Here is a 13,792-nt window from a genome sequence, read left to right as displayed (position 1 = left end):
AAAAGCTATTTATTTGGGTCAGGTGCATTAATTGTGTTCTGAAATTTTGATCAAAAAAAAGAAATAATAGCATCCATGGTGTCCATAGTGTGTTACTGGTGGGTTAAAATACTTATAGAAAGAGGGAGCTGTTCTGAGAAAGACAGATGTGTTGTCCTCAGTGACAAAGATATATATTCCCTTACTGATAAAGCCCTGCCCCCCCCCCCAAAAAAAAATTAGATAGGAAGTAAGTTTGTTAAGTGGCAATGTGGCCTTAATTTTGAGCAACAGCAACAAATACTATCAGTATGAAATGAACAATAACGTCAAGTCAGGCCTCCATCCTCACAGTTTGCAGTTACTTGTAACCACAATGTTTCACTCATCATTACTCGTAATTTTGTTTATTGGAGCACCTGAATAAGCTAAGACAACTTACTCAACTCCTACGTTTGTCAGGGCACACTTGCTTTAGGGAATTCAGTCAAGACATCAGACTTAAGTTAATGATAATATTTTAAGAATTTATTTATTTGTTAACACATTGATGTATGTTCAAAGTGCTACTTTTTGGACTAAAACGCCCCTCCTATCCTACTACAGTAGCTCATAAAAACTCTCCTCTCCTTCATTTTATGGGGTTACAGTGGGAGTGAAAGTGCATGGGTTTATGAGGCGTATCATTGCCAGGCAAGCAAGCGTAGATGCGGTTATTCTTTGTTTGTTTATTTCCTATTTCACTAGACAGTGTACAGATAGGTTTTATATATAACCTAGGGAAGTTCTACACTATTTCTCACAATATACAGCTTTTCATGGAGAACCAGGTAATGAGGACAAACAGAAGGGAGACAAAAGGACTAATTAATACAAAAATAGAGAACTAAACATTTATGGTAAATAAGATTCTGCGCTTTTATATTTTTTGTTATAAAACATAATTTGACACTCATTAGCTAGCTGAAATCTAATAAATTAAAAAAAAAATACTGATACAAAGACCTTTGAATTGTTTTGGGGATCTATTCTATACTGTTTTCAAGATAAAGCCACATTTAAGGTGGACCATCCAGTTTATTATTTATGGAGTCATTCATGACATATAGCATACTTACTGTCCCACAAGGAATTTTTCAAAGGGAGAAAATTGTAATCACAGTGACCGCAGACTGTGGTGAGGCGTAAAGATTAAGTAAACATATCCTCTGATTATGTTAAATACATTAAAATAGAGTGCTGGGATGTCTGCCCTTGGTGACAGATCACACAGAATTGGGTTTTAATCTAAGACTACATGACCAACATAAAGAAAAGGAGGAAGGGTGCGTGTGGGGATTGTCTCCCAAGGACGCCTATCTTGGCCGTATGCCTCACAGCGTTCTCCTCAGGGCTTTGACGGATGACACCAGCACCGCAGAGTGATAGGCTATTATTTCACTTTGCATTGGATAAATGGCAGAGCAGGCTCCTACCTGTCGCCTTCCTTTGCCTTTCTTTTGGTCTCATTTTTTTTCCCCTGTCTCTCTTAGCAGTATGCCATCCCCAGAAAAAATAAAGCAGCAGAGATTTTGTCAGTGCAATCTGTTGATATCACATTTCAGATGTGTTACTTTTTGAGTTTTTGTATGTATGTGTGTCTTTTGTAGAATGAAATCATGGTCCGTAATGACCACTGGGAAAATGCTGGTCACCTTTGTTTGTGATCTAATTTTGTAACTCTCTCTATTTCAGACCAGCAGTATTCATGGTCGCCCTCGCAGTACTTCGATGAGGACAGCTACTCCCCTCCACCCAGGAACATGAAGGGTCTTTCTGGCGGCCGCCCTGCCCAGCTCCAGCTCACCTCTCCAACCTCTGCCCACACTTGCGGCCTGGCTGAATGTGACCATTCCCTGGACCATCACCTCCACCATGGAAACTCGCGACCCCCCTCCTACCTCCTCAGCCCCACGGAGAGCTGCCCCCTCGACAGTCACCATCGCTGCTCCCCACGGAGCTCCATCCACTCTGAGTGTATGGTGATGCCAGTGTCCATGTCAGCCACCGATCACTCCATCTCTAGTAGCACTTTCCCACGCATGCACTACGGAAGCACTTCACGGGACACTGGTGGCAACACATCTGGCTGCAGGGAATCCCGAGATGACGGTGGCTCATCCTCGCATGGTGGGAGTGGCAAAATGAACCGAATCCCAGCAAACCTCCTAGACCAGTTTGAGAAGCAGATGCCATTACACCGGGATGGCTTCCACACCCTTCAATACCAACGCACCTCCACCACAACCACAACTACAGAGCAACGCAATGAGAGCCCAGGGCGAATACGCCACTTAGTCCATTCTGTACAGAAGCTCTTCACAAAATCCCACTCTCTAGAAGGTTCCTCCAAGATGAATGGTACCAAAAGTGATTCGCACCGCGACAGTTCACACCACCACCATCACCACCACCACCAGGGCCACCACAAACACAGCAAACGCAGCAAGAGTAAAGAACGTAAATCTGATGGCAGTGGCAAGCAGCGCTCAGGAGGTTGGTGGAGTTCGGATGACAACCTGGATAGTGACAGCACTTACAGAACACCCAGTGTCATGTCACGGCATCCTGTGGACCACATCAGTCACTGCTACCCTGACTCAGTGCATGGCCATCTGACTGGAGACGTATCAATCAAGACCTCCAAGAGTAACAACGATGTCAAGTGCTCAGCCTGCGAGAGTATAAGCATGGCACCAGAGGGAAAATTCATGAAGAGGAGCTCCTGGTCAACCCTAACAGTCAGCCAAGCAAAGGAAGCCTACAGGAAGTCCTCACTCAACCTGGAGAAGCCCATGACGCCCACCGACCTCAAGCCTAACCTCAGGCCCTGTCACTATCTACAGGTGAGTTTGGACCATAGGTACTGCTGATTCCTGTCAAAGGTTCCTAGTCAAGAGGCACAACTGCTAATGTCACTGATCATTAAAAAAAAACTGCATGCACATTTCTTTTTATGTCACTTGATTGGAGAATGATAAAGACATTTTGTTTAAATGTGGCTGACTACAGAATTTGTAGGGATTTGTGAAAGAAAAACATAGTGATTTGGATGAAACCACATGAGAAGGACAAGCAACTAAAGAGATGATAAAAGCATTTATTTTATCTGTACAAAAAACTTGAGGCACTGCAGTACAGAAAAATCCCAGAAGTCAACACAAATCATTCTTTTTCATACATGCATCACTTGTGAATACACAGGGAAGGAAAGTTGCTCATCTCAGCTGGATTTCTGATTGATCTAGAAGTTAGTGTTTTGCTTGTCGCTGACCCTGGATATTACAATGTGAACATGTCCTATGGCTCAGCATGTGGCTGGCGGCAGAAGGGACTAGCACAGCAGGACAAATCAATTAACTCCATAAATGATCTACACTGGAGGGGAAGAGTTGGCAATATGAGAATAAAAGACCAGGGATCAATGTGGATTTTTACCATGTTGTTTGCTTCAATTTCACATAGGTTTCAGAACCGTAAAGGGTTAGCATTTAGCTCAGGCCCATGATATGCTCAGCGAGAGACCCCATACCATTACCAGGATCAATTCTGAATGAGTCAGCACTTTACACAGAAGTGTCTCATGGGTTTTATATGCCGAAGGGCATGTGAAAGAGGAAAATGAAAAGATGATTATAAATCCCAAATTGCAAAAGTACGGCAAAATAGATTATGTAACACTGCTGCTCAATATACAACAATGTGATATCTGATAGCATCGTGTAAGCTCTGCCTGAAGCCAAACTAAAGTGGGCACTTCAGCACACTGGGAGGAAAGACTCGGAGACTCAGTGCTCTGAGTGTGTAGTATGGATTAGAGACTGTTGTAAACGGAAAGCCAATATATTACTCAAATCAGTCAATGGAGCCAAAGAAACCATTCAATTTAGCTTACGTCAACAAAATGTTCTAGAGCACTAATTCTGACTCGCGTATTTTTAAACATAACTGATGATCATTTTGAACTGGACAGACAGTGCACTTACCCACTCAAATCTTTTACAATCCCACTAAGTGCATCTCCCAATGAGAGAGTCACAGTGTTTAGTGGCGCCTCCCCTTCCTTACTCCCATTTGGTCATTCAGCTGAGGTAGTGTCCGAGTCATGGCATTATAAACACTTCTAAAAATATCCTCCTCTCCTCCTTCCTGCCGCAAGCCTATATTTAGCCCAGCATTATCAATTCAATCAGGGTGACACATCTTCCCTCCCCTGAGGAGAATCAATGCCCTCTCAGAGCGCCGCAAGAAGTTGAAGATACATACCACTGAGGTGTGTGCCTCTGTGGATGAATTGACAGGAAGCAGAGGAAAGGAAATATCAAAAGAGAAGGGTGTTTTTGCTCCCCATGGCTACTGCAGTTGCTCATCACCAGGAGCAGTCAGGCAGAGAGATGGAGCCAATAGTCATGAATGATACTTTGGACACACAGAGGGGTCACATTGAGAAGTTTTCACTTCCTGCTGCTGCTGAATTGGGATTACCCGCAACTGTCTGTGCTGTAACAACATAAACTGCATCCTGGGAGAGTGTGTGTACTGGCTGTCTGTCCATGTGTGAGTGTGTGGGGGTGCTTTTTCTGTTTATCACACACCAGATGGTTTGATGATGTGCTAGTCACCTTGTTTGCGTCCTTGGTTGATGACAGAGAGAATGAACAACTTCTGAAGTGGGTGAGATGGCAAACAGAGAGATACGCAGGACTTTACTTACTGAAGTATGGGTTTTTTTCATCTCAATACATTCAGCTGGCGTGTGTGAATCCCTCTGCATGTCAGTTACACATGAGGGATCGATTAACTGGACGTTGGGGAGGACAGGGATAGATTAATATTGGCTACTCTTGCTGTGAAATGACAAATGTTTGGGAATCAGACATCAGACATTAGCCATCTCTCTCTGTCACTGGATAAGCCATCTCACAAATCACACTCATACTCACACACATGCACACGAACATACAGGATGTTCATGGGCTTGACTGTGAGCTTAGGTTATTATAGCTAAACATTTGTCTGCTGTTGGTGACAGGTTCACATGGGTGAATTTCATCCACAATTCTACAGTAGGTGTCTCTCTGACACACACTCTCTTAAATTACATATGTCAAAACACCTGGACTGCAGTAACAGCTGTAACCTGTGCCTCCTCCACTTCCCTTGCACCCAACTTCACAGCACAATAACTTTGTTTTACTGACAGCTCTCAACCCTAAGTCAGCAGCTCCAGCAAATGCTCCTGTATTCTCTCCCTGCATACAGTACTGTAATACAAAGGGAGGATTAGTCTTTGATAGTTTTGCTGATAGGGCATTGCGGAGGGATTTAATAAGCCAATTAATTGCCATGTTGGCTTGCCAAAGGTGGAGTTTGAGATGCAGAAAGGCTGCTGATTAAATTACAAAAGGGAAGTGCAAAGCAGCAGAAACAAAACTGGCACTGTGAATGAAAGCTACAGTAACACCACCTACACACATACACAGGGGTTCCCTAACTTCTTTATTAATGTGCTCCCAATCCCCCAGGGAGCTTACCAGGCCACAAACCAATACTTAGGTTCTGTCCCAGGAACTCCAGGATCAGACAGCAGTTTGTAGCTAAATGTTACTCATCTCCTGTTGCCTGAGGCGACAGTGTGGCTTTGTGGTTACCAGCATGTCGGCAAGCATCTGCTCGTATTTGTGTTTTATTACCTCAAACCTGTCAGAATTTCCTTTGATACTACAAGGAAGGTGTCAGGCTATAACCATGATATTGTCAACAGTCAAGCATGTTTTCTCATATCCTTTTTACGTGTGCTACTACTTTGCCAGACCAAGTCCATAATAAAGGCCACCTATGGTAGTATCCTAATTTTTGAAGGGTTAATACAGATATTTGCTGCTTTAGAAGCATTTTCCTGAGAAGTCTTGACTGCATTAGTCTAACAGGTGAAGATGTTTGGTGCAAGTACAGTTCAGGACGTACTTTGGAGAATGTAGAAGTGTTGAATAGAGGGAATTCTGAGCATCATTACTGGCTGTTGTTGGCTGTTTATAGGTTATTATATGGTTCGGTTCAGTTCAGTTTGAACAGGTCTCATCAGTCTCTTGTAGACAACAATTTCCAGATATTTGTTCTTGGGAGACTAGAACAGAGCTAAATTGAGGGTGAATACTGGGATAACAGTGGCAGCCAGAAACACACAATTAATGCCAATGTTCCGTGTTTTCTGGATGTGAAAGTAGGCAGTTGTGTTCTAGCACAGCAGTGGCTCTGTTTAGTATCTCTCAGCTTGTTTTGATATTTTCCTGCAAACTAGTGACCAAAAACCGACTATTGCAGACTATCACAGTCTTAAGAGGGGAGAAATGCAGATGGAGATCCAAGGCCTTTACAGTGATGACAGTAAACTGCATAATCAGCCAATTAATCTCCTGTTAACACCACACCTCTTCACTGCAGCAGCTGATGTGAATTTTCACTAACTGGCTCCGGTATTATTACAAAAATGGATTTCATGCAAGAGGTTTACTTAAAAATATAGAATTAAATGAAATTAAAAGACTTAAGTTAACAGAAAAATCAGGTGTGTGGATGAGAAACATCAGTGGTTAAAGGAATGCATGGATCAGGAGGTATGAGATGAGGAGAAGCTGAAGGTGCAAAATAAGATGATGCAGTGTGGATGTGTGCATGTGTAGACAATGTGATGGAAATGCTGCATTCATGTTTGTTTCATGTGCTGATTTGTGGAGCATTAACATCTCTGCATCGCTCCACACAGATCTGATGTTCTCCTCTGCCACTGTTTTTCATCGCTCCAGTGGAGCCGAAGCTTCAGTGGATGTTGAAGTCACTTGCTCCATGTATGTCATGATTTATTCACTAAGTATGCTTCCATCGCATTTTGTCGTGTTTTGCTTTACCCTCTCAGCCAAGCATAATTATGCATAAACTTATGCAATATTTTCCTTTTTATTTTCTGTTTTTCAACTCCACAGAAAAACAGGTGAATAGATACACACCTTGTGGTCCCAGGATATGTCATGAATCTTATGTTTTCAGTGTTGTACCAGTGAATTGCCACAAGCGAAAGCACACCATTAATCCCTGATTTAGTTTAGCTCGTGTCTACGTGTTTCCCAGTTTGACTTTTGATGACGTTCAGTTGCAATGAGTTTTAAATGTGGGTGAAGAAGGTAACAGTGACAGTATTAGAAAGAATGAGAAGTGAGAACTTCAGGTCAAGATGGATATTTTGTTGGTCCTCATTTATTCATGAGCAACTTTTAGTGTTGAATTGATTTCACTGTTAGAGTCTGAAGTTTTGCTTTGAGTAACACAAAAGAACAACATTATGGAGGTTTGACTGGGGCTCCCGTCATCAGATTTGCCACACACCTTTCTAGTGCACAACTGTGTATATTTACACCTCTGTGCTAACATCTGATGGCATGAAGTGTCAGTAAAACAACATAACGACAAGATGAACGCTCAGATATCACAGCGTAGTGTGTGTGGGTGAAAGAGAAAAACGTCAGAAGAAGAGTTGGTGTGTGTGAAAGGTGTTCACTCAGGTCTAGTAAGAAATCCATGTATTCGTTCTCTCCTGTGAAGTGGGAAAAGGAAACAGAGAGACAAAAAAGAGAAAACAGCACCTGCTCCAACACACACAGAGTATCCATGCAATCTTGTGGGAGGAAATGAGCAGCAGGAGGCTGGTGGGTGGGATTACCAACGACTGAACCTCTAAGAGCTCTCTAACTCTCCCTCACTCCTTTCCTTCCTTCTCTCAGCCATGTCTTCATCCTTCAAGGCTATGTCCCTTCCCTCCTGTCTCTCTCACTCTTTCTGTCTCCCTGTCTATTTCACTCTATTTCTTAACTTAATGGCAGTGACTTATGTTTCTTAGTGGGAGAGGTGCTGTGTATGGATACAGCCACAGAGTTAATCAATGAAATGCACTGCTGCACTGCAGGGGCATTGGCTGAGGTCTGCCTAGCCCCACTACTCAGCACACACACACACACACACACACACACACACACACACACCCATGGCCTCCTATAGAGTCAAAGATCAAAGCAGTGGAAGTAAAGGTAAACACACAGCTAACATGCCAATGTCTGCTATGAGGTGCACGTGAGTCATTTCACCAGTGCTATTTATTTGCAAAGTCAAAGTGCCAAAACAGCTCAGGTGTAAAGAAAGGAGTACCCCAGTATGCTTAAAAAACCCTTATTCATAAATAACTTTCCCCAAGTCATGTCTGTTCTTTATCAAGCAGAATCCAACTAAGGAAAGGAAGTGAAAGTTATGATGTTGTGAAAACTTTAAATATGAGTCTTCACACTTGAGCTGTGAATTTTCACACAGCTCCCACAAACTTTGGCTCATATCGTCAAAGGGCCTTACGTCATTGTCATAAAATGAGGTGTTAAACAGAACAAGTTTATTTAGAGACAACAGAATCATCAAAATCTCCCTGAATAACTGCACTGTGGGCCTTCGGATGTAAATTCACCTCTGAATCCTTTGACCACCCTTTGAACAATCTTCAGGTCAAGCTGAGAGCCCATGTTGACAAGCGTCCACATTTCAGCCCCACTGATCTTGCTGGGACAGCGTGTGTGTTTTAACAGCAGTCATATGAGCACACTGCTGCTCAGCCTGTGTCTTTATCTTTACAGGGAGACACCCTACAATCTATCCAGTTTATCAGTGACTCCAAATTAAACAAATCTCGCCACAGCTTGCGCCGGTCCTCTGGTGCTCCGTTCATTAATTAGACGTCTAAAAATATCAAACCCCTCCAAGACTTAATTAACCCATCGACTCCATTTGGTAGCTGGTGCTTGCCTGTCTTTGGGTGGGAGATGAATGACTTTTATCGGAGTGTGTGTCTTGAGTATGCGTTTGCGTCTGTTTGGCTGTGTGTCTATGCCAGCGTGTTCATGTCTGTGCGTGTTTTGGATAGAGGGCATCACAGCAAGCTAATGTTTTCTAAATTCATGCATGTTTATCCTTTTCTGAATGGGTGTGTTTCTGTCTGTGACTCTCGTTGTGGAGGTGCATCATTTTCTTTTTGTGGTAATTGGCCGTTACCTTCTTTTCATGATATATGGCTGATGACGCGGCACAACTGCCGAGCTTTACAGGCCTAGAGGACGCACTGTAATCCCCATCAATCATGCCTACACCACAACGTAGATGAAACATAAGAGTCAAAGGCTGCTTTGACCCAGTATGCTCTGTGATTAACAGAGAGTGGGTTGTAATGAAGTCATAATTGATCAATTATTCAAGCTGTTTTGATTTGATGTGACACTTGTGAGAATAGTAACGGAGGGTGGGCATGCATTGATGCCAGAGGTTAGCAGAATTAGTTTCACATGGAAGTCATGTTGTAAGGATATAAATGAATGAATACCTTGAATGCTGCTGATGGATTTTCTCTTAAGAGTGAGAGCCTGAAACGCTGGCAATTACAAACATTTTGTCTTGAGCATTGCAGCTGCCAGTGCAGTGTTGGAAAGGGTCGTATCTGTCTTGATTTCTTTTTGAATAATAACCACATTTCAATTGTTATTTTCCAGTAGATGACATTTGCATTAGAAAATGATTAGAGTCATGTGTCTGACGCATTAGTGACATTTGGATGCAGCCTATCTCCTCCTGACATTTGCCACAGCCAGTCAGCTGCCACCCAGTTCATAGTGAACCTGTGAGCACTGACTTAGTCACTGATTGGCATTGGAATTAAGTTTTAAACAACACAGTATTATCTGAATAATAATACATTTATACATAATCGTTAATAAAGATTTGGGGGTTATTCTGCAGTTTGATGTAGTGCAGTTAGTGTAAAGTCAAGAGAAATACGGTCCCACGTCAGATTTGACTTAATGAAATCCAGAGTCGGACGGATCGGCACTGTGCCAAGGCTGATCTGCCTGTCGGGCTTCGAAAGTGTCGGATGGATACAGCATTAGAGAGGCCTACAGCTTCCACGTAAGAATTCAATGATTACTGACAATGTCATATTTTATGAGCGCACATCATTGAACATGGAAATGCATGTCCAGCTAAAGCTCCTGACCATCACACACAGTCAGCAGAGAGCAGCAAGATAAATCTGAAAAGGAAAAAAAGGTAAATCTGTGTGTTGTGTGGTATCGTTGATGTGAGTTTGTTGGCTAAGACCCTGACTCAGCTGCTACTGTTGTTGTCACATTAATTGAACTCTGTTGTCCTGTTTAACTAAAGCGAGAAAACGGGAGAGCGTATGAGTCGGAGATAGAAAGAGTGGTATTGGGTGTAATGAGCTTGTGAAAAATCATCATAACTTCATTACATGAGTGGGTGAAGCTAGCCCAGCAGGTTTTAATAAGCTACACCACCATCTCCAATACAGAAACCTATTAGGATCATGTGATGACATTTCTATTTGTTGTAGTGTAGTATGTACCATAATAGCTTCACATTTTTAACTTTTTTCTTTTTTCAGAGAATAATTTCGCTGCACACAACATGTTCAGTAAAAAACTATAATGACCAATATCATACACTGCTTGAAAGACATTCCAATAACAAAAAAGTAAAGAGTAAAGCACGCAAGGCTGTCAAAGTACATCTACCTCGATTTGGTTCTGCCAGGTCAGCTGTATGCGAGATGCTCTGTTTGTCTTCCCGCTCGCTCCAATTTAAGATTTAAACATGTAAGACAGCCATGATGCCACTAATTCTTTGTGAACTATCCGCTCCACGTGTAGTAAAGAAAGGCTGGGTGATGCTGACATCCGGATACTCAGTTACCTGGTTTAAAGAGTGGAAGAAGATTGCTACATGTAAACTGCCTTTCTTGTTTTGATGGTAGCTTTCCACGTTTGATAGCTATGACAGAGTGAGCAAAGATCACTCCTTTCCGCTATATTTAGGCATTCTTTTGCCAGTAATTGTGATTAACAGCATAGCCAAATTTATAGCAGTGTTCCAGTTGAGGTTTTCAGCAATTTGTAAACTTGCCAAACTTATGGAAAAGCTGAAACGCTTAGCAGATGTGAAGCTGTCTTGACTGATTACGAAAATGTTATATATCATGTTGGCTCAGTGGATGGAACTAACTATGCCAGAAGCAGGGGGTTCAGTTCAAGTGACAATCAAATGGCATGTTGTTTCACCATGCTTTTTATGGTGTGTAGAATTCAGTTGCCTTGCCTTCCTTTTCCAAGTGTGTCAGGCAAACCACGGTGGCTGATTAAATGCGAAAGGCCTTATCTATCACTATGGAAGAGGACGCACTCCCTCTGTGGACATGAAAGGCTCATTCTGATGTAACAAAAACACAACAGTTTTTATTTTCAGGTGGATTTAAGGTTTTACACCAATGAAAATGTAATAATGAATATTATATCCAGTTTCTGTCAACAGAGTCCTTTATACTGTACATATAATGCTTTAACATTGCTTCATTTTATTTACAAGGTCCTCGTTGAGTTAAGAAAATGAAATCCAAATTGCATAGTTGTAATGCAGATGTGAGAATGCACCGTCAGTATGTACTATTGTGACTTTTACCCACAGTCATGTTTGGAGGCAGTTAGAGGCAATGTGTAAAATCTTGCAAAAGATCCCTCTGAAATGCAAAAAGCATATAAAAAGCATAATGTGAAAGGAGACACTTACCACAGAGAATTATCATCCAACTCTACAGTTCCTCTTGGCTCTATTGAGCTTTTTAGCACTTAACTGTGTTCTCACCACTCACATTGCATAATTTTCAGACACAGCAGACAGCTGTTTCTTGCAAAAGAAAAAAAAAAACAAAACAAGAAAAACTCCCTGTTCTCTACCTGCTCAGCACCAAACAGCAGGCAGACAAAGTTAGTGATTCACTGGTGAACACAGCAGGGCATTTAGCAGCTAAAGAGACAGATATTTTCCACAGGAGTCAGTGGAGACAAAACTACAGATAAATGGAGAGTAAATTTTGGATTTCTATTCATCAGGCAGCTAGAAAATGATATCAAAATGTTTAGAGCTTCATATGCTGCCCCCAAGTTGCCAGAAAACCTTATTACTTCATTGACATTAACCTTCCTATATCACCAGGTGCCCCAGGATGATTGGGGGGGTTACCCTGGCGATGGGAAGGATGACGAGATTCCTTGTCGTCGGATGAGGAGCAGCAGCTACGTTAAAGCAATGGGAGATGAAGAGAGCGGAGAGTCGGACTCCAGCCCCAAGACATCACCCCAGAAGTCGGTGCGGCCTGATGCTCTGGTCAAGGCCATCATCAGACCCAGGGACCTGCTGGACTCCCAGAGGTACAACACCTGCAACTTAGAGATTTTGATAGTCCATTGTGTTTGGCTCTCTTTTTTGGTTGTGTGTGTGTGTGCATGTATCTGTTTGTTTGTTTGTTTTGTTCTTTTTTCCCTGTCCCATGTCCCTTTGTGTAGTCATTACTCTTCCCCTTGGCTTTTCTTGTAATTCCAGAAACTATATCTCAAAATATCACATACTAACAGAATGTAATCCATGATCCATATTATCTCAATGATTAAGACCTTTGTGTTATTTTAAGGACACGCTTCTTTCTGCATTCCTATTTTAACTCTACGTTTTAAGAGTGCATCTTTCCTCAGCCTAGTATATTCATGTTTTGAGCAACCTCACGTTTGCTATTTATCTGCTTTTTTACATTCCCTCTAGCAGTGTTGCCAGTGCCTCACCACTATATCAGTGTCAAACACTTGATAGCTGCACCCTGTACTCATTAGAATGCCTTCATGGGTATTCACATTAGTGTGTCTAACTGTAAGAACGTGTTCAGCCCAATCTTCTGGGATATGTCCCACTAAATGGTGAGGAAATGGAGGGCTTTTGTTTTGGTAACTTGGTGTTGGAAAGAAAAAAAAAACACATTTAAGAGGATTACATGGTGTGACAAGCTGAAGACAGTGTCATGGAAAAATAAACACAAGCAACTATGTTATGGAGAAATACAAGCAGAGTTATTATGATTACAGCATTAACAAATCCATTAGATTAGGATGAAACTGGATCATAGAGTTCTTGCCCCAGTAAAGAAGAGTAATAACATAAAGAAGAGCCTCATCTGTAGTGATGTTATATCGCAGTCAGATATAACATAACCCCCCCCCCCCCCCCCCGCCTGTGATATTTGCTGGGGTTGGTATTGAAATTATCTTTTTTAATATTTACATTATTTGTGCAAAGCCAGTGATGGCAGAGGGAGATACAGTGATGATACACTGCATGGGTTACTAGAGCTGTTTTAAGTCAGAAATTAATTCTGTCCTGCTGCCTGATTGTGTATCGTATATCCTGATAATTGTCTCTAATCTTTCTGTTCTGTGTTGTTCTCCTCCTGTTGCACCTTCTATCTGCAGCTTTATTCTGTACATTTTTAGCATGAAACATACCACAAATGCCAAAAAACTTTCACTTCTTATTTGTTGTGACTCAGCAACCTTGTTCAAAAGCCTACTTTTCCATTATTTCTCATAGTTTTTGGATGTTCATTTTTCACTTATAGTTCATAAGTCAACTCTTCACATGTTCCTTATCATCTTATTTTAGTTCTTCTTGTGGTTATAAACTCTAATGTTATGGAACTTCAGACAACAAATTATCACATTGTGTGTTTCAGATTCATTTTCAGAGTCATTTTTTTCAAGGTAGCATTACCACAAAGCATATTCACTGTTGTTCCCCTCTCAAATGGACCATTTTGTTTGCAGCAGATTATGAAAACAGTAATTATGGC

The 13,792-nt window shown here is 41.8% G+C and overlaps 1 protein-coding gene across 4 annotated transcripts in view; it reads left to right on the top strand.

Annotated features, from left to right (window-relative positions):
• The window catches only part of dlgap2a (discs, large (Drosophila) homolog-associated protein 2a), a 150,821-nt gene that overhangs the window by 102,383 nt on the left and 34,646 nt on the right, over window positions 1-13,792 (top strand). For all 4 annotated transcript variants that reach the window (XR_006845362.1, XR_006845361.1, XR_006845360.1 and 1 more), the window contains 2 exons: window positions 1,714-2,864; window positions 12,112-12,326. Coding sequence is in view for 1 of the 4 variants with exons in the window: in XM_046412424.1 (XP_046268380.1) it covers window positions 1,714-2,864; window positions 12,112-12,326 (1,366 nt within the window). In the remaining 3 variants the exon portion in view is untranslated. The remainder of the gene's footprint in view (window positions 1-1,713; window positions 2,865-12,111; window positions 12,327-13,792) is intronic.

The sequence above is a fragment of the Scatophagus argus genome, chromosome 15 (assembly GCF_020382885.2).
Source record: "Scatophagus argus isolate fScaArg1 chromosome 15, fScaArg1.pri, whole genome shotgun sequence".
In the NCBI taxonomy this organism is placed as follows: domain Eukaryota; kingdom Metazoa; phylum Chordata; class Actinopteri; family Scatophagidae; genus Scatophagus; species Scatophagus argus.
The sequence above is the reverse complement of the archived record's forward strand: the minus strand, read 5'-3'. Positions and strand labels throughout refer to the sequence as shown.